Source organism: Clinocottus analis, unplaced genomic scaffold (genome assembly GCF_023055335.1).
Source record: "Clinocottus analis isolate CAN_PGR_092001 unplaced genomic scaffold, fCliAna1.0.p SCAF_11, whole genome shotgun sequence".
Taxonomy (NCBI): Eukaryota; Metazoa; Chordata; class Actinopteri; order Perciformes; family Cottidae; genus Clinocottus; species Clinocottus analis.
Genome location: NW_027175832.1, coordinates 2,824,145 through 2,851,658, shown reverse-complemented (window position 1 = coordinate 2,851,658; position 27,514 = coordinate 2,824,145). Strand labels below are relative to the sequence as shown.

The 27,514-nt window shown below is 40.9% G+C and overlaps 1 protein-coding gene across 1 annotated transcript in view; it reads right to left on the bottom strand.

The window, feature by feature from the left end:
* The window catches only part of clstn2a (calsyntenin 2a), a 115,728-nt gene that overhangs the window by 50,592 nt on the left and 37,622 nt on the right, over window positions 1-27,514 (bottom strand). The window contains exon 2 of the mRNA XM_068568771.1: window positions 6,870-6,992. Within this exon, the coding sequence (XP_068424872.1) occupies window positions 6,870-6,992 (123 nt within the window). The remainder of the gene's footprint in view (window positions 1-6,869; window positions 6,993-27,514) is intronic.

Below are 27,514 nucleotides of genomic sequence, written 5' to 3'. Positions count from 1 at the left end.
AAACGGAATTAACATTTGGAAAGTAAAATGTCACCCCCTAATTTGATCAAAAAGCTTTGACTGCTCTTCATGTATAAACAACAGGCCGCGCAGAGAGAAAGACTGGCAAGCTCTCCATCCCCGGGGGGGCAAACGTGCAGATCAGATACGAGGTCAGGTGAGAGCAGAATCAATATAAAATGTGACACACGGGATATCTTCCTGCTTTGTAATGAGAGGGGATGCCATTGAAGCGTGCACGTGACCGGGGGAAGCAGTTCAAATGAGGATCAGCCTTGAAGAAGAAGAAGGAGGAGGAAGAGAGAGAGCGACGGTGAGGGAGAGGGGAAACCAGAAGAAGGATTGAAGGATGAAAAAAAAAGGGGGGAATGTATCTGTCTTGCTGGGAGAAAACACTGAGAGATGTGTGTGGAGGCGTAGTGCTGAACCTCATGTCCTGAGGCCAGGAGGAGATATCAATACACACCCTGACACTTCACTGAGAGCCGGTATCCTGCGCTCACTGAGAGAAATGGATGGGGACACAGTGTGAGGAGAGAAGACATGTGCTGACAAAACTGTACTAAAACTCCAAAAGCGAGTGGACTTGTGTCAACATCTCCTATGTTTGTGTAGGAGCCATAACGTACACACACAAACATCGCAAAAGAATGCAGTATAATAGGTGCGACAACCTTTTCCCCACTTTCTTTACACGTTCCTCAAACAAATTATAGAATAATGTAGTATATGTAGTAAAATCAAGTATGAGTGGTCATAATACTGACTATCAAATATAAACTAAGCTTTGGTAATACAATATAAATATTGGATTAATGTAATAGCCCAAGTTACCATATGTTATTATCCTTATATAATTGGGTTACAAATAGTTCACTCATAACAATATAATAATTATTGATTAAAGTCATCATGAAATCATATTTTATTGAATTACTTGGGGCCAGCGGGGGATAAAGCTTAATTACAAAATTAATATATTATCATGGCAAAAAGTTTGCATACTTATTGACACATCCAGCAGACACAGATCAATACTGGCTTTCACTTTGAGGAGAGTTTGTAGCTTCCCAACAAATACAAGCCCAATTAATTCTTTTTTGTTGTTGTTTTGGTCTCCAACAACGTCTGAGAGACACGTCTGGCTCTCCAGCTGCTGATTGAGTCGTCTGTAACGGCGTCCTGTGACAACGTTATGTCTCATGTGCTTCAGAAGGTAGAGCTGATCGTCCTTCAATCAGAAGTTCAGCGGTTTGATTCCCCTCAGTCAGGTCGATGTGTCCTTGAACACTTAACCCTAAATTGTTCGCCGTGAGTGTGAACGGGTGAACGCGAGGTAGCGTTAACCACTTTGAGTGCTTGTCAGGCTGGAAAGGCGCCGAACAAGACCATTTGCTGTTTTTCTTTTGCTGTCCGTCATGACTCATGTCACGCAAAGCTTCAGTGACTCATTCAAGATGTTTTTCTGCGTTTTGGCCGAGAACCAAAACAAGGAGCTGAAAGATGCTGTGAAAAAAAAATCTGTGTTGAGCTGAGAGGAAGTGCGAAATTTGGCGATAGGGATCATCATCACTACGGGCGCTGACACATGCAGGTCTGGCTCGCGTCAGTTGCGGAGAATAATCCGGTTTGCAAGTAGGTGTCGCGCCTCGCGAGAGGATGCAGAACCTTTGATGCTCTGCCACCGTTTCATGTTGCAGACATGCCTTGCTATTACCTAACGACAGAGCGCCCACTGCAGAAGTGTAACAGCTACACAAAGAGGACAGAGGAGAAAGAAAGAGAGAGAGAGAGGCAGGCAAAGCGATATGTTCCTCTTCACCTCAGGGCAGACTGAGACAGACCTGCACGGTTTGATCAGGCCGTCCCTTCAATATTTCCGCTTATCCTTTGATGATCCATCCCCGTCTGTATCTCTCACACATGCAGCGAATCCCTATTCCCTGCTTTCTAACAGTGTTCCTCTCTTTCATCCCTCATTCTAACATATTTTGCTATCTTGATTTACTCTGTTTTTTTTAAAAATTCTACTGTTAATGTCCCGTCTCTGTTTTCAGATTGTGATAATATGCCGTCCTGCTGTTCCTGTGCACATGAAAAATATGTTGGGCTGTTAGCATTGTTTCTGGAAAAAGACAATACGACACTAAGCAAAAGAGCGGTAGGAAATGATACCAACATAACTATCCAGCAAGTCGTTTAAATTATGTATGGAGAAAGTCACAACTTCCTGTTTATTGCAGCAACTGCCATAAAATGATTTAATGGTTCCTGACAAAACGACAGGAATGTTAAAACTTTTCACATCCAATTATTCAACCGTCCATCACTGCGACTCATAAACAAGTCAGGTATTGGAAATGCTGCATTCACACATAATTTAAATAGCATGTCTTTCAAGTATCCTGCTCCCCAATGGCTTTGAACTTATGTTAATAAGTCAATATGTTTTCCATATATTACTACAAGTAAAAACTGGTACCTTTGGTAAAAATAGAATGAAATGTCTATTTTTTTCTTTGTTTTTCTCAGCACAAGAACTGGCTTGAAAACTGAAGAAACTTTCTAAACTGATGGAAACTATGTCATTAGTAATATATGTTAGCATATTCGAACCTGCAGTCAATGTTTGACATCATTACTTATGTCAATATCTTCTAAGTGAAGTCAGATTCATCAAGTTGTGACCAAGAGGTTTGGAAAATGAAATAAAATCCTCTGAAACACAGCAAAGACATCTCAATGCTGCATTGCACACAAACAGTGATGAATGGAGGGTTCTCGACACAACATTGTGGGTCTTCTTACTTGACCAAACTATAAAATACCAAAATATTGCAAAGCATATTATGATCCCGACAATGCAAGGTTTTTTTTTTATATATGGCAGAGGCAGATATTAGAACACAGCAAGTCTGTTCCTGAAATTTACCAAACTATTGACCCAACTCAGTTTATTAATATACACTACACAAACAGTTGAAGAGTCGAGTTGAACTTACAGGCTGCCGCCGCGTTGACATTTCATCCATCTCATAAGAGTCTCGAAGTTATATTCTAACCAACACAGTGGGATATAATGTCTCTCACTTTAAATAACTGAAACCAAATCTATTTCCTTGAGTCATACCCCGAAAAACGCAGTTAACATATGGTAGACATTGACTGAGGACTGTCATTGGACTGATGGTGAACTTTATAACACGGCTACTGTCAATTGGAGATTCATTCGTTCCCATCAGGAGACAAAATGGCTGACGATTATGATAAAGAAAGGACACGATAAAGTACCATCAAAGCTTTCAGGCTCACACTTAAAACACAAGTTAAAGACACTAACTTTGGACTTAAAAATGACAGTTTACACAAACACATTCAAGTCAGCGCCCACACACAACATAAAACAACCAATGGGAATAATCAAACATATTTTTTGGTGGCAGCTTCCCGTGATGACCCACTCTCATTTTTATTGTCCATCTGTCGCCGCCATTTTTTACTCCCGGCTATCCATTCTCCCTCTTTTCTACCTTTGTTCAGTTACCCTGTGTGGGCTCTGTGGAGGAAACAATGTACCCCAGCACTTTATTCTGGTACCATGATGAATGGGGAGAATCTGAGCCTGTTGACTGCGGCCTGGAGATAAAGAATAAGCAAATGAAACCGCCTGCCTGCCCCGCAGCACCCCAGAGTCCACTGCCACCATCTCTCATGCTAATTTGATTGAGAACGCTCCATCAGCACATACTCCTCGACCCACACACCTTTGCTCCAGGGGAGGTGTGCAGAGGATAGAGGGTGCCATCGTGGCATGAAGTAATAATAACAATTTATCTCCAGGATGCATGTCTCAGCGTATAATGTTCAAGTTAGACCCTCTGTGGGTAGTTTACATCAAAGTGATATGTAGTACTGCAGCAGAGGGCGAGAGAGAATGAGAGACAGGAAGTGAAAGGAGAAAAAAAAAGAATATGTAGGTGAAAATATGAGGTGGGGTAAAAAGTGAAGGGCCAAAGGATGGGAGAGGGAATAAGTGATGACAAAAGAAAAAGTACACTGGAGGAGAAAATAGGCAAGTACTTAACAATCCTGGTCCGTGTTCCCACACTGCAATTAATGTGGAGCCAGAAGGACAGCCTACTCTTTTCTGCAGTAAAACAAAACCAGGATTGATGAGAGTGTCTCTAATGCATAAGTGACTGCCTTTATACGGGCTCGCTGGGAGCAAAGTGTCGAGATAGAGAATAGGACGAAGGATTGTTGGGTTGAGAAAGAAGGAATGTGGCATTAGGCTGGAGAGGAAGACAAAAAAACAGGAGGCACAGATTGAGATAAAGATTTGCAGAGGGTAGTTGTTGTATGCATGAGCGAGGACTGCAGCAGTAGACGACAGACGACGTAAAGGGAAATCCATCGGGACGGAGCTGCTCTTTTGACGGCCATTTCTTTCAGTCTCCTTGGTAGCGATTGTATGGGTTTCATTCATTAGACCGCATGCAATGAGAAAAAAAAAAAGGAGAGAAATATCACCTGTCCGCAGTCAGTACACAGCTTTTGCCTCTCCGGCCATATTTCACCCGGTTTGACCTTCTCGATTCAACAAACCAAGTGTTAATCATTGAGAAAAACAATCAAGATGAATTGCCTCTTTTGTCTGGCTGCTCGTCGCAGTGTCTTTAAGCCTTTACTGTGTCGCGGATTTGGTTGCTATAGAGAAAGCTTTGTACTGTAAATTACTGTAAGGCAGATGAGAGAAGAACAATGCCAGTGAGGTATATCTTCAGCATCTCCACTTTTTGGGACATGAATAAAAGATTAGGCTATTTTTACATAATACAGTCTCTTTTTTCCTGTTTGGTTCAAGCAAATCTTCCTGCAAACCCTCCTAAAGAGCACACAATCTTCATATACAGTGCATCTACATGTATAATACAGGGTTCTTAAAGGTCCTGTGGGGGGAAAAAAGAACAAAAAAAGCCTGCATAAGGTCTTTTTCTCCTCAAGGTCAGCCGCATCCACCCATTATTTACAGAACAGCTCACACTAAACATTGAAAAACACTAAATTCTGGATCTGGCGTTAGAACAAACACACACACACACACACACACACACACAAAAAAAGGAAAACATAAGGAGGAAAAAAAGCTGAGTATCAGTTTTCCATGGTTGTCAGCGCTGCGATTAATAGGAGCCATTTCGCCATAATGAGCTGTTAAGCGTTAGCTGCCAAAAAGCCTCTTCGTTTGCCTTTGAGTCTCTGAATACGTTCTCCAATTATAATAGCTCTCTTCCTTCCTGTTGCTGTCAGCGCGGCTGTACCTGCGTGACGGCTGTCTGATTCCTGCTCGTGTTAGACAACATAATCAGCGCCGGAAACAGTCGTCCAGAGATGAGCCGCCGATGTTTTACTGTTATTATAAAACGTGGACTTGTTCCGTCAACCAGACGTCTTTCAGTACTACACTCCCAGCACCTGGTTAATGGAAACCAAATATGAGAAGCAATAAAACGTTTGAAAAACAAACAAAACAAGCGTTGCCCTGGAGTTTTTTTTCATGGATTTGTCAGAGATTTTTACTTTTTTACTGGCAACACAATCAAACATTTTGATGTTAAAATACTCAACAGATGTTTCCTTCATCCCAATTAAAAGCAATATAAACAGCAATAACGGTTAATAATGAATTCAGGGACACAATTTCCACACTTTTATGAGCCTGAACACCTTGTGTGTGATATAAATGTGTAGGGTGTGCGGTCGATGAACATTTTGTCTGATATATGTTCTTTGCAGAAAATGAGCAAAGGCCAATAAGTCTGAGTTATAATAAGGAATCATATTATTTTTATTTTTTGGTCCCACAGACCCGAACACCATACAAGGGTTAATATATTAATGGTACTAAAATGAATGGTTCTGTGGCCAGGACCAAAACAAGTGTTACATCATATTATAAATGCATGATACTCGGACTGGATTACACATAAACAAAATATTGTCTTGCTTATTGTGTGGTTTATCTCTTTGTCAAATAAAACTGTGCTTCGTAACTCTTTAATGTGGTGGAAAGCTCCACCGTGTCCGATTACGATTAGAGTAGAAAATGAACATTGTCATCATGAAAAGCTGATATGTCGCAAGGAATATATTCTTCCACTCCTGAGAGCGATCTGTTGGTCTGGTTAAATGGGGCAATTCAGCAGCAAGAAGAAAAGGATGACACATGGCTTCAATTATCAGCAGCCGTGAATAGAGACCTGTCAGGGGGAGCGCGGAAGATGTATCTCCGCTCAGAACCCGACACGGTTATGAAAATAAATGCATTTTAATAAACCTCTGTAATTCTTCCATCCAACTCAAAGCCCCTGCTATTGCGAATTCAAACCACCTTAAGTACTGGCCACGAGTTTGATGTACAAACTGAGCACTGATGTAAGGAGACAATTATCAAGAAGGTTCAAAAGTAATATATGCCTGTGGAGCAACGCATCTGTAGACATTATACTCATTTACAGTGAACACAAACATATTAGCAATCCAAGTCTAACACAAATACGTGTTTAGTTATTTACAAGCCCTCTGCCTTGTGACTGTTTGAGCAATTACATACAACGATGAGAAGAAAACACTCTTGATATTAGATGCAATAACGCTGCTAAGGGTGATGAATGGAGTCTCCATACAGAGAACTGTTGGATCATCTGTTTTTTTTGTCTTTTGTACCGTTTCCTGCACACAGAACTGAAGCTTTTGTAAGACAGCGAACATATGGATGTGTATACTATATGATATGCTTTCTAAATGTGGGTAGATACTGCACATCAGATGTTTCCTTGTTGTGCGTTCGTGTGTGTTTGTTTTCCTACCAGCATATGGAACCGGGGCGTCCTTGTCGAGCGCCACCAGCGGAGGGTCCAGCAGCACCGTGTCCATGTTCTCTGTGATCACGCCATGGTACGACGTTTCTATCCACGGCTTGTGCTTGTTGACTGTGGAAGAGAAGGGAAATGCATATTTTTACGTCACAGCATGATTGTAATGATTTGTTACTGTTATTCACATGCTTTTGTTGTGTTTAAACCGTTTCTTAATGTGCTGACGGAAGGCAAAACCTTACGAAAACCTTGTGTCGTGATCACGCCCGCGGTTTGTGATTGATCTCTTGGGTTTTTACACATGACACAGAGACTAATGGAAGTTAGATGGTCAACACTGCGAAAAAAAAATATTGATTTTGTTGCATAGCTTTGAATCTATGACTCTTGCTTACAACGAGTCTGTGGCTCTCTGAAGTACTTTGGTGGATGACACAAACAACACACATTTCTCAGTTTTAGAAAAGGTGAGAGAAGACAAACATTAGTACTCCCACCACCTCTCCCCCTTTTTGTTTTCACTCCTTGTCTGCCGCTCTGCTGGCCCGGGGAGGTTTAAGACAACCATGAGTCAAGCATGACAACCCTTACCAATGGTTACACTTCAACTGTGGTCATCGGGCATTTTTATTCCAATAACCAAAGTCAGGGGCTGAAACAGGCTTCTGCAGCAAAGCTTTACATTTATAATACCAGACAATCTTAAAAAGAACAACTATATATATATCTATAAACATGTATTTCTAGTGAGTAATCTGTACTGACATCGTGAACGAAAGAACTCGCATCCAACTCTGTGTAAAGCTTTGTGTTTTGACCTCTACATCTTTACCCGTCTGTCATCTATTCATTTCTATAGTGCCTTCTCATTCTTTCTTTCCCTTTCTCTCTTTTTCCCTCTCTGTGCTAGTGTTGCACTACATTGGAAATTCAACCACCTTGCCACAGATGTGATTGAAAGGAGGATGAGCAGGAGATTAACAAAGATCACCAGCACACAGTTCAAACAGTCTCACTGTAAATGAAACTCCCTCTATCCACGCAGCAGGGTCTCACATGTAGATAGAGACCAGTGTACGATCCCCGAGAACAACCATATGTGCGTGAGCACTTTTGTATACACACACACACACACGCACACATCTCGAGTGTGACTCTCCGTGGGGACCTGGGATGTCGACTTAACCTTTCAATCCACTGAAGTGGAACACTTTGTCTTATGCCAATAAGCAGATGATATGTCCAGCTGGCAGTGATTTAAAATGCAACTGTTTCTTAAAAAAACCTCCACCAGCTTTTCATTTCTTTGGCCAGATTTCAGTAGTTTTCTCCATTTTCCACCACACTGAGCTGAGAGAACAGGGTCAAAATAAAAATTTAAATAAAAGAAGGACATGTTTGACCTGTGCAAAGGAAACGTTGTGAATGAAAAATAAACTTGGCGACTTATTAACTGAGGAAAAAAACATGTTCAATGTTCTATATTAGTTTCATTGAGAACTTAGTGATGAAATGAAATGCAAAGAATGTGCCATTACTTCGCACTCAAACTTGCCTTCTACTCTGCCCTACTGATTATGTTAGATAGGACTCTCGTCCTGCTGAGAGTGGATTATAAGGAGTGAGGGAGAACCAGGAGGGAAGACATTATTCATCCGAGGAGTCTCATCTTATCCTCATGCAGAAGACAGAAAGCACTGCTGAAACCAGCATGACTCTGCTCTGCTGGAGAGCGGAGAGAGGAAAGTGGAGGTCTGTCTTCAAATGGTGTATATGCATCTTTACGCCCGCAGTACTTTACTTGCAACTACCAAACAATAAAGCACACAAGTACACACACTTTTACGTGGATTATAGGTAGATATAGGAGCTCCAGCTTCACACAGCTTTCTTTGCATCCACTCTGTAGTGGTAAAAAAAAAAAACCTCACAAAAACAGACGTATAATGTACTGAAACTGAAAGAGACTTCAAATCCAACACTATATTAGACTGGCAGCGGGGTGACGAGAAAGAAATACTACATAAATGGGCATTATTCAAGTGAGTCTTCATTTCTATGTGCTTGCACTTCCATAGTAAATATATGAATCCATCTCGCTCACATAGCATTTCATTTACATTTGAAGATGTCTTCAGTGAGTCTAATAGCGGCCCACAGCGGGTGCAGTTTACTCATGGATGGCAGGTTCAATTTCTGGCTCAAGGTCTTACATTCATCCTACATAAATAGGGTGCTGGTGGTTGGGGAAGCAGAGCTGTGACTCTGTAAAAGAAGTCTAATATCAGAGCTATTTTTTTAGGATGAGCACACATCAGACCATGGAAATGATCTGCTTCCAAAATAACTTTCATGAGATGTTGGACTGTAAAGCCATTAGTGATGTGTTTAAGGCATTCATCCTTGGCATCCTCATACTGAGTTGCAGCAATGAAACAAAAATTGAGGTGAGCATTTGAGGTGAAAGAAGCTCTGCCATGACAGCCCTGCAACAAATACAGCATGAAGCAGAGACTTCACGCCGGCGGCGCTGTGAGGCTGTACGCTATACTCAAAATGACAATGCTAACATGCTAACATGCTGATGTTAATGCTGCTGGAAAGTGAATCAGGTCATAATTTATTTTTAAATTGCTGTGAAAATGCCCACGTTTAAACAAATGGATTAATATAAGTTTCCCGCCAAACACAAAATTGCATTCAAACTCATCATGATAACGTTATAATTTACCTTTGCTTAATGCTCCCTTTGATGGACTGAGCTTGAACGCATCTGTTCCTAACGTAACTAAATGCAACCTTTTACTTTAGCTGTTAGCTACGTTATTTATCGAGCAGGACTGAGCTCGCCCACCAGCTGCTAACGGCTCACTTTAACTTTAACTAGCTTTTTTTTCTGGAGATTTCTTCTGCTCCCGGGAAGAGCAACAGGCAATGAAGCACAGCTTACACGGTCGTCAAACGTTGAAATTACAATTTCCGGGTCTCTCCTGTGATGACATGGGGCCTGAAAAAAAACTTTTCCCCATGGACATACATCGGAAAAAATAAAAAAAATCCAAACTCAATTTTCTTTTTCGGTAATTCGACTTACAAATACACACATGAACCCTTTTTTTCCTGTCCAATGTTCATGTGACGGCTGGACAGAGGGCTGGGAGGCAGGGTGAAAGGAAACACGAGTGGACTTTCTATGGATACAAAAGATTGATGGAAGATCTGAGTATTTTCATCTGAATTGTACACTTTCTATTTTCATAACCAGCCAACTTACACAGGGATAAACGGGGCGCCCGTTCAAACGCTGCAATCCAGCTTTCTTTCTACAGAAAGCTGGATTGCAGCGTTCGGCTGAGATATATTTTTCACTCGCCTGATCAGACAACTGCACGAGGCGTTCCACTTGCCTGAAACCACAGTGGATTTGCCCGAGGCGAGCAGGCAAGCGTCAATATCGAGCCCTGACAATTCCTGCGGAGGGACCACTTTTAACAAATTTTCCAGCAATCCATCAAATAGTCGAGATATTTTCCTCAAAACTACAAATGTCAACCTAATGACGGCACTTGGGGATCACCTAAGTCATCGGGGTCAATCCTCCCTAGGTCAGTGTGTGTGTGTGTGTGTGTGTGTACACAATCTGATGGCAATCCATTCATTAAATATATATTTCAGCCAGGACCAAAGTGATGGACGGAGCGACCGACAGAAAGACATTAACATCCATAGAGCCATGCCACATGGCTAATAAAAAACACTGTTGTGGCGGGTGGTTCCTCCTTTAATTAAGTTACAAGTGTCATTGACTGCAATAAGCAAGGTGTCTTTGGCCATTTCCTCTGGAGCATCTGCAGCCATTACAGCATTACAGCGTCAGGGTGCACATTATATGGAAGACAAATTCACTTAGTGGAAGAAACAGTCTAAAAGTGGCTCCAGTATAGCGCAGGATAAAATCTGATGTGACAGTAATATAAACACAGAAATCCAGAAGCGACATAGTGCCTTCCTGCAAATGACATTACTCCATGGGATTATCAACTTGAAAGCAAAACAGCTGTTAGTGTCTTCCCCTGGGACCGAGGCTCATGAAAACATATTGCTGTCGGGACATATGCGGTAATCTAAATACAATTTGGGTCCCGGCTCATATTCAAACAGTCACTGCATTAGTGTGCTATGTATTGATCAATATAAGTCATCGTGAATCCATTTTCAGCATTTATTTGATTACAAAGACGTTGCTCTGGAATAGATGTGATCCTTCCACAGACCCGTGGGCTAAATGACAATGACAGCTGGAAGAAGAAAAACAAAGAAATGGAAGAGAAAGAAAATCAAAGAAGAAACTTTTGAAACAAGGGATTAAAAAAAGAGGTAGAAAAGGATGAAATGAAAATAGATATAGAGTAAAATAATAACAGCACATTAATTAAACAAAGTCTTTGAAGGTTAGAGAAGAGATTTAAAAGATGTTTCTGAATCTAAAAGCAAAAGCTGAGCGTTCTCCTCCAGATTTACACATCGAATTTGAAACAACCAGGTTTGACTTATCAGAGCATCCAAACTAGCTAATTGGCTAATGAAGAGGCAAAACAACCGTAGATGAGGCTTAAAATAGTAATAAGTAAAAAGGTGCACAGAGAAAACAGAACAATGTGAGAGAAAACTAGTCTGCGTTTCATGGAAATTACATGAGAAAATGACACGAGGTACAATAGACACAAGATAGGACGATTACATATAATTACATTCCATAGAAATGACATAGGACGGGTTATATACAGTTAAATAGCAAAGGACATTACATAGAAATGACATAGGACCGGTTATATACAGTTAAATATAGAAGGACATTACATAGAAATGACATAGGACGATCGACATGAAGATTCTCAAATTAAGTGCAAATCATAAATATCCCTCACCAGGAGAGTACAATGAGATAAAGTATACTATACGCGTGATCCAAACATGAGAGAGGAGTAGGAAAAAAAGCCGAGTGGATCGGGGAGCTAAGAATAGAAAAATATGGAGAAAAACAACCTCACAGGATGTATCAACTATTCAGTGATGAAAACAGAACAATGGCCGAGCCTCCATGATACTGGAAGGTGAGGGAGCAGACTGAGCATGTGCAAATCTACAGTGACCTCCCAGTGCCCTGCTGGAATGAGCAGTAATTAAAGTTGGGTGAGCACGCACACACACACACACACACACACACACACACACACACACACACACACATTCTCATAAAGAAACAGCTCAGTATTAATGGGTGACTTGTTGACACAGCTTGTGTGACTGTGCACCAGTAAGCCACCATTAATCCACATGGACAAACAAAAAAAAAGAAGATCATAAAGATGATTTTACTGTATTAATGCAGAATCAGACACAAAGCGAAATGTGAAAGAACACGATGAAAGTTAATTAAAAGAGGGAGAACGAACGAGTCAACTAGCAAAAGAGAGTAACGGAGGGAGAGGGAAGATAAGAAGCAGCCATACTGGAGGCGACGGGGTAAGTAAAGACAGATTATAGCGGGAAGGGAGACAGCAGATAGCTGGCATATAGCTTACACTTATTGTGTGAGGAATAGGGTGCTGCCTATAGGACCTCACGAATCCTTCATTTACTCTCCTCTTGAATGAAATTCCTATTGGATGCATCACATGCCCGAGATCATATATCAACAAATAATAGCCGTGATCCAACGGGCTTCCTGTCCGCTCATGCAAAGAAAGACCTTCATATTGCAGAGGCGTCCAAAAGTGATGATTTAAGACAGGGGCTTTGAGACGGACCCAACGCTTTAACGGCGATGAGATGACGACGCCCAATGAATAAAATCCCTCCTCGTTAGCAGAGAAAAAAACCATTAACGAGAGAAAACACAGAGACGAATAACCATAAGTATCTGTTGTCAGATATCCAGATACTCTGAATGTGTACCATACAAGCGCTGTTTGTTATATACATAATAACTATATCCTAGCGGTGTAGGGGTTAATCATGTGGAGTGATTGTAACACAACATGAACAGACATGATGGACAAGTTCATTCATTAGTGTGTCTGAAAATATCCTCATCGTGTCTTCAGAAGTCAGTCTGCTGTCGGGGAGGAAAGTAGATGAGTGCAGCGCCGCGATGCAGATGACAAGAAGTGTTCAGCACATGTCATTAGTACAGGAGAAAGTATTTTATCACATGTTGATGTGTGTGGAAAGAAATGACTTTACCAACATGTGTTATCATGTGTTAGCTCTCAATTATTGCAGCTTCTTACTGGCATACAAGACAAACTGCAATATTGCTAATGTTGTTTATTTAGACTGCAATAACTTCATATGTTTGCTGACAATGAAGGACATTTAACTGACGAGTGTAACTCCTTAAAAGGAGTCGTTTTGACACAGACACATGTCCGTAACCGCACGAGCTTGTGGGAGTCTAACAAATTAAAATCATTCATTTCCTGCTCCGCCCACATTTCTTAAGCCACATCACTTGAACATTTTAAGTCCCAGCATGCCCCAATCAGACAATGTTTTGCCATAAAAGAAGTCATTTTTCCATTTTTGAACCGAACGACACAGTTTTTTGACTGAAACCCCTTTAAAAACATGCCAATGCTTTGTTTTATTGTGATTTTTGTTGCAGATTCAGATTCTTTAGGACCTAATCTTTCCAAAAAAGAGTCCAATTTGTGGGGGTTCTGGGTCTCTTAATTAAACACTGCTATCAGATCAGTACTCAAAGCTCATAAATCGTACCATATCGTGAAAAAGATTGGTGCATCTATAAGTTAAAAGCCTTTACAACAATGGATGAGAACGAAGCCAACAACTAGAGCGGTTGATTAAGCATTAGAAACTCTAACGCCCAGAAGAATAGGGAGGCAAAGTCATTATATTATGTCCATAATTACTATGAGCATCAACTCTGACTTTTAGAGTCCCAGTGTTCAAGTACAAGAAGCAGTTAGCGAGAGCAGAGTAATAAGGCATATTGACTGCTGCTATTAAGTCCTGCACTTTAGGCAGAACTAGGTGAGAGCTGACCAGTGGGTCATTTTCAGAGCATAAACTCCCACTCGCTCTCTCCCAGGACTCGTTCTTCTTGTACAGTTAGATTTGCAGGCGGTGCTGTTGTTTTTTCTATTTTTGAACAACTCATTAAAGGAGCTGTAAACTGCAAACTGAACTTGACTGCATCAATACAAATTGAGGAGGGAAACAAAGCCACTTTTATAATTGGAATCAAGCATTTTGCACACGGCAGAGCAAAGTAAGAAAAAGCTACCGCAGAATTATTTGGGAATGTATGAGGACGAAGTATATAAACACTCAAGATGTGTTTGCATGAAAGAGGGCCACGGACAAAAACCTATGGAGAACAAATACAAATAAAAATCACATTGCAAAGTGTGAAAAGTGATTTACCTACTGCTGATAGTAGAGAGAGAGAATAACAGAGGGAGGAGAGAAGAAGGAAAGGACGCAGGGTGAGGAAGGTAATGGTCTGCAGTGGTATTGTGTCTCCTCGTGAGCGTTAGATGAAACTCAGCGGGTTTCTAATTTTAGCGGATGCGATGAGTCAGCAGAATCCTGTGGAGCCTCTGGATGGTGAGTTGTTACAGTGAATGAACTTCTGAACTGAAAAAAATATCTGTGATCAAAATATTATCCCCATCCAAAACACTTGAGCTTCCCCATCAGACATTTAATGACGAACATCCGTGGACAAATGACAACAACCTTAAAGCACAATGTTTCTGCAGAAGGACGTGAGGGCTTAAGAACCACTCGTCGAGGATGAAATGCAAGGAACAATTCCTTACAAAGGTCAGAAATAAACTGAAGAGTTCATCGACTTTGCTTCTTGAAAGTGCACTTCCAAAAGAAAAAAGAAGTCAAGTGAGTTGAAAAAGTCGAGTCAGATTGTCAGTCAATTCAGTTGTGTTACAAGCCTGACTTTTTTAGTTTTATTAAGCCCGAAGGCTTATCTGTAAGGTTTTATTGGCTGTGTGTAAGCTATCATTTTGGTCCGAGCAGTTTTAAAATGTATCGCATGATCGGCGGCCATGTTTTTTTAGAGGATGTGTCATGTGACTTATGGCAGCTCTGTCGACAGACTTCTCCTTCATTTGATTCATCAGGAACACAATTTGCATGAGCTCCAAAAAATTAGCGCCACGTTACACATTACATTTTTAAGCACACCGTCCAATTTGTTTTAATCCCTGATTACATTTTCTCGTCCCGGCTGTGGCATTTCCTGACGCCAGAGCTAAAGCGATACCTGGGGAGTCTCAAAATGTCAATTGTTTGCCATTAGAGTGCTTGGCATTCACTATAAGGAAATATTGAGCCCTGTTTGAAAGAAACGCACTGTGCCTGCTCTCCACAATTGCACTGGGTAATAAACATTAATTGTTTTTCTTCCTTGTCTGCCTCTTCTACTTGTTATGAATCATTTGTTGATTTACAATACACTGAGAGAGGGCGGGAGCGTGTCTTGGATAACCATAGTTTCTGCAGAATAAGAGATGCAGAGTGCTTTTAGCGATGGCTTACAGTCAATTAGTTTCACTGAGTGGGCCTATGAAGGGGCACAACAGAAGGATTTGAAAAAGTGAAATGAAAATGGAGTGGTGGAGGGAGAGAGGGACAACAAAGAGAGAGCAGAGAGGAGGATGGGGGGGGGGGGGGAGGTGATATCTCCATTAACAGAGAGCAGCAGGCGGCGAGAGGAGCCATGGTGAGGAGGAATGGATGGCAGTGTGACTGACTGGATTGAATAAGAAACAGTCTCACTCCGCTGACTTGAGCCTCATGTGGCGATCGACAAACGTAAACAGCCTCCCATTTGCACTTATTTCAACTCACTTTGAATATGACAATCTGCTTAGCGTCAAATAAAAAAAACTTTAAATGGAAATTCCACACTCCGACTGGCTGATGTGTGCGATTTAATCGCCTGTTTATGTCTAGTTTTGCATCGTATATCCAGCGACACTATTTTACATATTTACTGCTGTCGACATCTTGTTCACATTACACGGGCGAAAAAGCGGCAGAATCCAGAAATACTGTTTTAGGGTCGGATACCTCAAGAGATTCTCTGGAGAATAGAAACTACATCTGATCCATTTCACAGTTGTGTTGATACTTGATATTTGATCAAATATGAACTCAATCAACATTGCAAGAAGATACAGAAGATTATACGAGGATACCAGATACATCTTCTTTTTTTCCAATAGATACACATATTTTTCATGTATTAATGTGTTCTAAATATGACCTTATGTTATGTGTGGAAATATTCAAACTATATACTGTTCTAGATTACCGATAATTTATATTGTATATTGAATGTTTCTGGGAAAAAATAGACAACTTGCTTTTCTTTTTCTGCTTAATTTTGAGAAGAAAGTGTATCTGTTTTCATCGTTAGTCTTATTTGAGAATTTACTGAGGAGGACGAGGCAGCAGATGACATCGTCAGCATGACAGTGAATATATTGACATATGATATGCGAGTATAACAACTATGCATCTACATATTTAGATCATGTATTGGAATATTTGGGCAACAATATCTTGGAGGTTTTGCTCAACAAATACTGTACATATGCATCTATTGATGCGTTGTTGCTTTGTACGGTTTTGGTTTTAAATTCAAGGTAAAAGATTTAAGATTGTTTCCTTTGAGGGAATAAAGAAGTCCTTCATATCTCCAACTACTGGATGTGTTTTAAAACCAACAGGGAGCGACGTGGACACTCCATTTTCTAATTGTTAGTAGTTATGGTTTCATAGAATTGATGCATTCATAAAAAGTGAAAAAATAAAATGCAAATCATTCCCCGTGTGCTAGTTGGTCAACTGCGTTGCTCTTCCTGGTTTGGAAAAGGTTCCAGTAACCAGTTTCATTTTTGGCGTCCCAGTTGGCAAAACCTCCAGATCTCCTGGCGAAACCTTTTATCTCCCTTCAGTCTATTTTCTTAGCAAAGTGAAGTGTAGTGAGATTATAGTGAAGAGGCTCATTTTAATCAGCGCTGGCCATTAGCTTTGGTAAGATGATGAATATCACCAGCTGCAGAATATATCAGCTGTATAATAGAAAACATTTGGCTTTTGCATGTGCTCTCTGACGTTCAGGGTCTCTGTCAAAGCTGAGGGAACAGCAGCATCACGAGACGCATCAGTTAACAACCTCCTACATCTGGGTCACATCCATTTATGAAGGATTATATTAAAATTTGAGTTTTCTCTTGGGACCGCTCCTATTTGAAAAAGTAACTTCTGAAATGAAAGGTGTAAAAGTAAGTAGGTCATTCCAGTGTTTTAGATAATTAACATTTCATATATTTTCATCAAAGCAGTGACGCGCACACGTTGAAAACCTTCAATTTACTAATTTGAAACAATTCAAATGTGTTAAGTGGGTTTGAAACCCTCAACCCTTCTCCTGTTAATTATCTCACTAACTAGCCACCTCACAACTAGTCATCTAAGCTTCCTTTTCAACCCGTTAGCTCCGAAGTCAACCTGCGCTGCTGAGCGATGCGTCACCCGATCCGTCCAACTCTCACAAACATCGGTTTGGTTGATGCGCTACTTATCCTGTAACATCTCAGCTGCGAGTCTGACTGCCACTGACTTCTTTACCGTCTGTCTCCGATCTTCTGTCTGCCATGGTAAATCTGTCATCCAAACTCAGTTACCCGTTTCTTGTTTCTTCTCTCTCTCTCTCTCTCTCTCGTTCTCTCTCATCTGTCAGTGGCATCAGGTAACAGGTGTTAACTGTCAGTCTGACAATTTGTCGGGACTTTTTTCCTGGGTTCCCGGTGAAGACTTATATTAAATGTCTCTTGAACGAGCAAACTGGGAAAAAAATGTGAGTGACAGTTTAGTGTCAGTGAAGGCAATACAGCCAAAAAGGGGGAAAAACATATTTCACACACAAACACATCTTGGATGCATACTTGTAATTATAACAAAGATGAAAATGTCAATGTGGATCAGCAGGTTGCGTTTCTCTTTTCTAGACGTGTAAATAACATTATTACTATAATTCCCTTCTAAGCCAGTACTCTGATCACTAAAATACTGTGTATACAAACAACCAATAATCTGATTAAAGGACTCAGAGAAAGTAGTTAAGATTAACACAGATTTCTGAGACTTTTTTTTAAACTAGTTCCCCTCGATCTGCTTCCTCCTGGCGCCACAGTTCAGTTCACTATGGTCAATTTTTAACATCCACGAATCCACCAGAGGAATAATGGGATAAAAAAAAAGCAGGAAGTCTGTTATATCTGTACAAGCTGCATGATGCCTGATTCAATTACAGCACAAAATCTGTTTCAATAGCACTCTAAGAAAAAAAAAAGAGCAGGAAATGACTTTGGCTGTGGCGTCCTCGACGGAGCTCGTAGCGACGACGCCGACGGACTAAAAAGGACTAGTCGGTTCTCTCTGTGAGGAAGCTGTCAGGAAAAAACACAGACTGAAGCTGCCACTTTCCCTCGTCATGAAAACAGGATACAGATCTCGTTGTTATAAGCCGCATGATGTACACGCAGAGAAACTCCCAATTAATGCAAAAAAAAAGCTGCTGTCACCTCCTGTGTAAATGTGGTATTTCTTCAAAGATGCTGACTGCACTTAACTATGCCGCCGAAAAATTCACTACCGTTCACACAGTCAAATATGCTGTCGCAGGTCGTGTGGGTACATATGCTTATTGAGATATTGGAAGAAACCTCATTATTTTCAACGATAACAAGTTCTTCGGCTGAACTTGAAAAACAGTAATTGTTGCGGTTCCAATTATCGGCCATTTTGTAACACAGAACTAATTTGAAGTGTGAAAATGTGCGATGAAAATATAATCCAGAAGGCAAAGTGTTAAAGAACTTTAAACATAAAGGTATATAACATATAGCTTGCAAATCCATGTGTAGTATTATGGATGAAATGTGAAAAAAAATCACAGCAGGGAGGTTAAAGTTGCCGGCAGAGGATTTTTTAAAGCAGGAGAAAAGTGTTAGTCACGGCTGAAGGGGCCTATAAGCCCCTCTAGAAAAGTATGAGCATGAAAAACAGTTACTTTCCACAGCGGACTCATTTACTGCACACAAATGTGTATGCAAGAGCACTAACACACAGTAAACCAACAACACTGACAGAATTAATAAGTACTGCACCACTGGGGATGAGGGTTTAGAGGTTTTAAGTACCGTTTTAGTACTTTGTCTCAACAGTCTTCTGGTCACAATGATGTACACACAGTGGTGTGCGTCTTATTTTAAGAGATAAAACACACTGTCTGAGTGTAAAAGTGTCGAATCTCAAAGTTGGTGCTGAAGAAGAAACATTCAAAAAGTAACTGGACGGTGACTTTGAATGAGTTAAGTTAGAGAGATTTGAAAATGGTGATTGGACTTTTCGAGTCTCCTGACCGCTCAAAGCGCTTTAACACAATTACTATTGAAAATGTGAATAGCAGGTATATGACTAGTAATATTTTGCCCTGGTTAATACCATCATTTTGATTAGGAGGGACAATTACTGTATACTTAAGACGTGTACTATTGCAGATCTGCCAAACCTCGATGAACGTTTTATGAACCACTTCAGCGAGGGTTCAGGGAAGGGTGACAGAGAAGCTCGAACAAAACTAGAGCCGGTTGCTGCGTACCACCGCGGGGGAAGAAAACTGGCCTCTTTTTGCATAGAAGAGCACATACATCCTGGCATATCTCAGTTACACAACAGACATGCAAACATTCATTTTACGTGACACTTTTTTCAATTCAAAAGCCTGTGATCCTGAAATCAATTTATTTTTGTAGGCAACTGGTTTACATATCAAGTCAGTGCAAAGCAGAGTGATAGTCTATTTCAATCTGAGCGGTATTTAAAACATTTAATGAAACATTTTGCACGGCCTGTGGTTACATTGCTAGCTCACGGCGAACGTCTGCACACTTGATACTGCAGATGAACATGGAATATGTATCAGTCAGTTAGCTATTCTGTGCAATTTAGCCTTAATTATGTTCTGCCTGGATCGTTTTATTCATCTGAAGAAAGTACTGTAAATTAGTCCAAGTTTTCAGACCAATTGCAATCGGAAAAAAACACCTGGTGCAATCCTAACCCTCTGACACTCAGTAATAAACATTATCTGACTCATAGCAGGAAATATACACACACTCACAGATAAAACGCTAAAGCACACGGACCCCTTTCAGATAAATGTTTACATGTACATGCAAGATAAATATGCGAGGTTTTAACCTGTTTGTAATCCAACACATCACTTCATGCATTTTCCTGGCTCGCCTTGCATCACTGAGTAGGCAGTGTGTTTATGAAAGGCTGATTAAACTGCCAGCATTCGGTCTGTGTATGTACAGATGGTGGGTCGTACCTTGCTGCTGTATGGATATGTATTTTTGCGACTAAAAGGTCTCCGTGGAGCTGCAGACATTAATCATATTCCATGTTATTTATTAGTCCAATGATCAGTACCCAAGAGAAAACGTGTTGCGTTTCAACATTGCAAATGTTTCATCTTCACTTCAATGCCACTCTTTTTTTTTTTTATCTGAAGATAAACATTGTTGATGCTCGGCCTGTGTGGAGCCATTAGGGCTAGATGAGGCTCTTACGATTGGAAAACTATCTTCATAATCTCTTAATAAATATTTTGAAGTTTCCATCGCTCCCTGTGTTCCCGTGTTTGTTTGTTTCTTTTCTACCGGTTCATCCTATGCCTCTAAAATCACAACACACATACACACACACACACACACAGCCTGAGGCTATATCCAAACCACCATGATAGAGAGCACGAGGGGTGATGGTCTATTGACTGATAGAGTTCTAGCAGTCCATGTAACTCTTGGTGGTTAGCCAATCATTTCAGTAACAGCCTTGGGCAACCTGCTACTACTCAGGCTGCGTGTTTGTGTATGTGCATGGATCGGGATTTGCATGTTGTGTGTTTTTTTGTTGCGGACTGATGCAATCCTCAGAAGCCCGAGAGAGTGACTGTGGGGATTTCAGACAGGTGAAGATATCCTGGACAACAGCAAACAGAGTCGAGGCGGTGGGCTTCATAGGAACAACACGCCAAGCAGAAGACTTTGTGCATGAACGTTGACTACGTCTGGGGTTTAGGGGGAAAAGTGGGGCTGCATGTGTGTATGTGATGGGGTTGGGAAAGCACAGGGGGAACGTAGAGGTGGCTGGAGGTTATGAAAGTGTGCACATATGTGTTTCTGTGTAAATGTGCAGGGAGACACAGAAGGACAGAGGCAGCCAAATGAAAGTGAGTTCAACTGCAATGAGACAGAAAGATGGCGGGAAAGATATCAGGGATTAGTTATGGCCCAAGAGGGGGGTATCACCTAAAATGGTGATAAATGATCACCATTTTAAAGCCGGCAGGAAAGGTGGGGGGGGGGGCGTTTAGATGGGATCCAAAAGAAAGTGAAGAAATAAATACAATTTCCAATGAAAAAAAAATAGACATGGGAAACATTACAGCATCATAACAACAGACATCCACACTACACGGACGTACTGCCATCACAATTTGAAACTGAAACTGATCCGGTTTATCGTTCATTGTCAAGTGGCTGCGGGGAGGAAGAGGAAAGAGTGGGATCATAGGCAGCCTCGCCGTAGGCTGCGAGTGTCATGGTGGGTAAGAGACTTTCATCTTTTCCACTATCTTAAGTAGAAACACTGATACATTTAATCCATACGAGCACATGATGCTCCTCTGCCACCTCGTCTTTACCCTTAAGTACCGACGCAGATAAGAGCAGACGCCATAAGGGCCTTTCCAGCGGACGGACGTGAATCTTAATGCGCTGATTGATGCACTCGGCCGTGTCGGCACTAAAAGGCCACTGGACCGTATGTACGGCCGGTGTTCGTGAGAGACTTACATGGGTACTTGTTTCATTCCCTCTCAGCAGGTTTGGCCCGAGCTGTCTGGCTAATCTGGTGTACTGAATGTCAACTAGCCACTGAGGTGATTGAAACAATTTACAGCAAACTGGATACTTCACACTCAAATTGCTCCAAAATATTCTACACAAATGCCAGGCTTTTTTTTTTTAATTAAGAATGCAAATAAGAAGAAAGAGCAATTACTGAAATTGTCACGTACCGATTATTGCCCTACTAGTTCAGAGCGCTATGTCGGATTACACAGATTACCGGGAGCAAAATGAAATGCTTTCACAGATTCTCAACTTCATCTTTTTAACACCATGTTTTCCTGTAGACCTGCGACCAGCATGCAGGTTGCAGTGTCGCTCAGACGTCTCCAACAAGTGTGCCTGGCTGTTAGAGGAGCTGAAAGAAAAACAGGCACTTTCACAAATAGTGATATGAATTATTTAAATAGGAATATGGGGGAAGATGTGTGTATCATATAATATCTGTCACTAAGTGTTTAGACAGTTTAAATGAAGCTCACTCAACGGAATGAGATCTTTAAAAAAACACCTCAGAATGGGGAGTGGATTGAATTTTTTTTACCATAACAATAATAATAATAATAATAATAATAATAATAATTAGGACCAAAATAAATAAATTAGGACCAATATTTTTTTTTAATTAAGACCAAAAAAAAAAAAAAAATTGAGACCAAAAAATAAATAAATAAATGACAATTAAAAAAAAATAAAAAAAAATAAAAAATAAACTTTTTTTTGTTTACTTAAAAACAGGCACACACAAAAATTCCCTCATTTTTTTGAGGAGTGGGGGGGTCCTAATATTTTTTTTTTCTTTTTTGGTCCTAATTTTTATTTATTTATTGTGGCAGAAATGGGCTTACATACACATTTCTTTTAACGGTTATAAAAAAAAACTGGATCTCACATACTCCTAACTCTCCAAACTAAATCTGATGAGGAATACCATGATATTTTGGTTAAAAAAAGAACTAATGGACTTAAATGTAACACAATTGAATAACCTCTAATAGCTAATATTAATCAATTATAATTTAAAACATTTCCGTTGGCCCGGTGTGTGAGAGACAGATAGTTACAGAGACAAAGGAGAGGCGGGGAGGCTCGGCTGGGGACGAGCCAGCGAAGATCTATGGGCTGTCAGTATCACTAATCAGCCTTTCCCCCAGCAGCATTCATCTCTGGAGCAGCACCAAGAACTGGGCATTGACCAGTAGCCGACCAGCCAGCTCGCCGCGGGGCTGCCATGGCTGCGGGCGTTTCTTCAACTGCCCAGTGATAACGGTGGAGAAAGCGGATTCTTGTAAAAGAACGACGCGTCATATTGAGTAGCATAGGCTTCAAACTTTGATTGTTATCTTAGAAAAACTGCGCGTCCGCTCGAAAAGGCGAATTGTCTTTTAGTTGTCACCGATCTGCCGGCATGTTGAAAGAAGGAAAAAAGGAAGACTGTGTGGAGGATGTACCCGACATTCTCTACAACAACATGATGAACGGAGAAAGAGACAGTATTGTGAGATATGTAAACACCACACACGGACTGATTTCAAGGATAAAGATTCACGCTAATTCAATCTGAATCCTTTTCATTAGTTGTGGTCCACTGTGATACCATTCTCCAAAACATCTGCCTCCTCCCCCCAGCCCTCATGTTCACTCTCACTCCTCTACAGTTTGCATCTGACTTTGTCAAAGTTGTCCGCAATACATTTGAAAGAATGTCATTGGAATAAAAAAGGCATGTGGGACGAGGAGCGGGGGGCCAAAGTAATCAAGGGAGCTGAAAAGCGTGAAAGTACCATTACTCATAATGCCATATACACGTAGGAAAGATAAATGACTGCAATCCAATGGAAGCCCTTTAATACTGGATCCAGTTAGGCGGAGAAGAAAAGAGAAAAAAACCTTCCCCTCGCTTAACATCTGACCGTTGTTTCAAGTAATTGTCACGCATTGGGAGCTCATATGAAGAAGCAGTGTGAGACAAAAGGATTGTCAGAGCAACCAACAGTCAACCGCAGCAGAAGCAGCAGCCTTTAGCTTCAGGTCAGATTTCCTTCACATGACTGTGACTCTGGTGTGGAAACCCCGACGTTTGTGCAGCAGGGAAGACTTTTCTTCTCCAACGACCGGCGGCTTTACAGGTGCCGGTTGTCTCTGGCCACGTGGCCACATGTAGCTACATGCTACATGTAGCTACATGCTACAGCATCGGCATAGGAGGGAGAGGAGAAACTGCAATACACTTCACTGCCTCAAGGCTTCTTCTCCACAGGAAAAGTTACACATTTTAAGAATATCATATCTGATAGTGAAAAAAACAGCACATTTACGCATTTGTCTACGCTGTAGTGCACATTATGTTTCTGCTAATTCCTCTCATCTGACACATGCCACTCTGTTGAGTCCTGATGTTCTGTAAGGAGGACAACCGTAGCTTTAAAATGACACATAAAAACATGCTTTTTAGAAGCTTTAAAACTCTCAAGTACACGCTGTGCCAAAGTATAAGAGTCTAAGAGCCCCGGCTGACGTTTATTTGTCAGCGCTTGTATAACATTGCTTACAAACAGCAGCTTCTCTTGACATGAGCGCATGACGCACACATCCCCACACCTCCCAGTGTGCTTTTATTCTCTTTGGCATTTTTCAGACATTGTTTAGCTGCTCGGAGAGCTGTGAGAGGTAACGATTGCCAACAGCAAGAGACAATAGAAAAGCTAAAAAGAAAATGGAGGCGAAGAGAAGGAGGAAGAGGAATAAGGAGCGTTGATAAGGGGGCCTCTGGGTACTATGAACTTCCCATAATAAGTTTTGAGAGGTTGAATAACACTTAACTGAACTAATGTCACAAACAGACGAACTGCCTGCAGTAACAGTGAGAAACTTTTATGCAATGTTACACCATGTTTCCCTCTGGACTCACTCAAACCACACAAAGGTTTCAATCCAGCGCCGGGGTCAGTGGCAAATGAAACTCTGACCGTGGAAATGTTTCACTGTCTTCAAGGCATCGTTTTCTTTATGGACGATTTCATCGTCCTAATGTTGTGTATTTTTTCTTATTGTCATGATTTGTAGTTTTTTGTTTCCCGTTTTGGTTTGTAGTCTTGTGTCCTGTGTGTCTCTGCACTTCCTGTCCTGGTGATTGTCTGGGATTGTGTGTCTACCTGGTTCCTGGTTGTGTGTTCCCTTCACCTGTGCTCTCATTGTGTCCACCTGTCGCTCGTTACCTCCCTCTTGGATTTAAAACCCCGTTTGTCTCCTTGTCGGTCCTGTCGCTGTGTTTTTTCTTCCGTTCAAATCTGGTCGGTTTTGCAGAACCTTAATGTTGGAATTAAATATTATATTATTTAGGTCCTACTTCCTCCATCTCTTGACACTAATGGAGGGAATGTACGGTATATTTTCCGCTTCAGTAACCACAAGATTGTTATGTCACAAGAAAAGCAAACTTACAAATCAAAATGTTGACTAGTTTGGTCAAAGAATATGTATTTCTATTAGAATTATGAGGAATTAGTGTATTTACAATGTCTTCATAAGGCTGCCACATCTTTATCTCTGTGTCTCATTCTCATCTTAACACTAGAGGTAGTTCACTGGCTGGAGCAGTGCTGACATAGATGTCAATAAAAACAAAAGAAAATGTCTCATCAATTTAAATTTCAACTCAAAAGATCGATAATCTAATCAGCCAAAGTATTTGGTATTAGTGTGTGTACACAAATACACAACTTAAACACATCTGCTCACTGTTGTTATGTTGTTAGCACTGCTTTGACAAAAGCTAGAACAACACAAACACACAATTATGAGCTCTGCAAACCCATATTTTACAATATAGTTTTGTAAGATATCTTTAACTTAATCACACACATCCATCTCACATGAGCCCTTTATTCAGACTCCCTCTGTCTAACGCTGCCACAGTGTCTTGTCAGAGGTGAGGACATTATGTTTTCATGAATTTAAAAAAAGCCTCAAAGCTGACAGACCTGGATACACCTTCGCCGTGTCCCAGCCAATTAGATTCCAGCCAGATAAAGCCGATTAATCAGCAGTAGAAGAAAATGTAGCCGCAAGACCTTGACTTTTACTACAAAGAAGCTCACAAGACGATGTTCGTGATAAGATAAGAAACGTAGAAGTCAAAATATATATTTGATGTTGTTAATCTGCAACAGCTATGACCTTGTTTCGAGTCACTTTGAAAACGGTTCATCTGAGAATTCATATTGAATGAATGGTTTTCAAACATGGAAATGTATATAAAGTGTTTGTATTTGTTCTTTATCACAGTCAAAGGTTTCATCTACAAACATTGGCAACTTCTATCAAGATCAATTTGTTATGGGTTTTTTTTCTTTATCTGACTATTCCACCCTAACTCTGAAATCCCACCGAAATCTGACCCCGCCGTCACGAACACACACACTTTACTTTTCACTCGTTTCTGTTGTACGATTAGATTTAGAAAGCTGGCGGCTCATACTGTCCTCACTCACCTACTTTTCTCCCCAACTCCACACCCTGCGATCATGCTCTTCCATCCTTTTTCTACTTCTTCTCTCTCGTGTTTAAGGCAATAATCCATCCAGAAACAGCTACAGCTGTTATGGATTTTTTTAAAGAATGTCTTTTTGGGGGGATTGTATTGTTTGCTGGTGCAGGCTCCCCGTCCACTCTATGTAATTTACAACTTTTCAAAAACAACTATCCAACCTTCTGCACTCAGAATATCATGGCGCAACAGTCTCTCCTTGTTAAGAAGCTATCTTACACTTTCTGTACTGAAACTACAACAGTGCTGGATTGTGACTACAATTAGGTGACACTACAATTTGAAATAATTGATACCACATTCCTTCTTGAAACTGCACAACAGTTCGGAGAGAGTTCTGTGTAAGAAAACAAGACAAAAAAAATAACATTTGATAATGGTTGTCTGACTTAACAACCACTTAATAATGGTCCAGCACCTCCTCTCACATGTCGCCCCTGCGTGGTCTCCTTTTTTGCGTTCTTTCCGTCTCGTTAAACAAACAAAAAAAACATTAAAAGTTTTTGTTTGGTTGTTTGTTATTTTCCAAAAGGTTTAAAAAAGGCTTTTCCTAAAAAAAAAAAAAAAGAGTTGTCCTGCATGTGTGAGGTGGCAGTTAAGTAGCAGAGGGGTTTAATCCCATTAAATACACAGAGGGGTTAAGCTGGGAAACTGTATTCCTACCAGATTAGACTTCAATGCAACCTATAAAAATAGTCGCGATTGAATGAAAAACCATGCAATAATCCATGGACATGCCATTGGTGCGCTAAGTGGTAGTTTCAGCGTTGTTAATTTACACGACGACAGCACAGCGTGCAGACCAAGTCAATAATCCGATGAGCAGAAGGACCAGCGAGTGAGCCGCTCACACAGACGTTCATCACCGGGGGAGCGCTCCATCCTGCTAACGCAAACGTTTTGAAGTCTTTTCCTTTTCTCCGCCGCTCGTCGCCGACTCTTCGATCCCTCTTATCAAGTTTTATTCACTCCCCTTGTTCCCTGACAAGACGCCAGAAAGAGATTCTGGCTTCGCTGTACGAGGAAAGACGTGAGCGAGAGCATACGCGGTG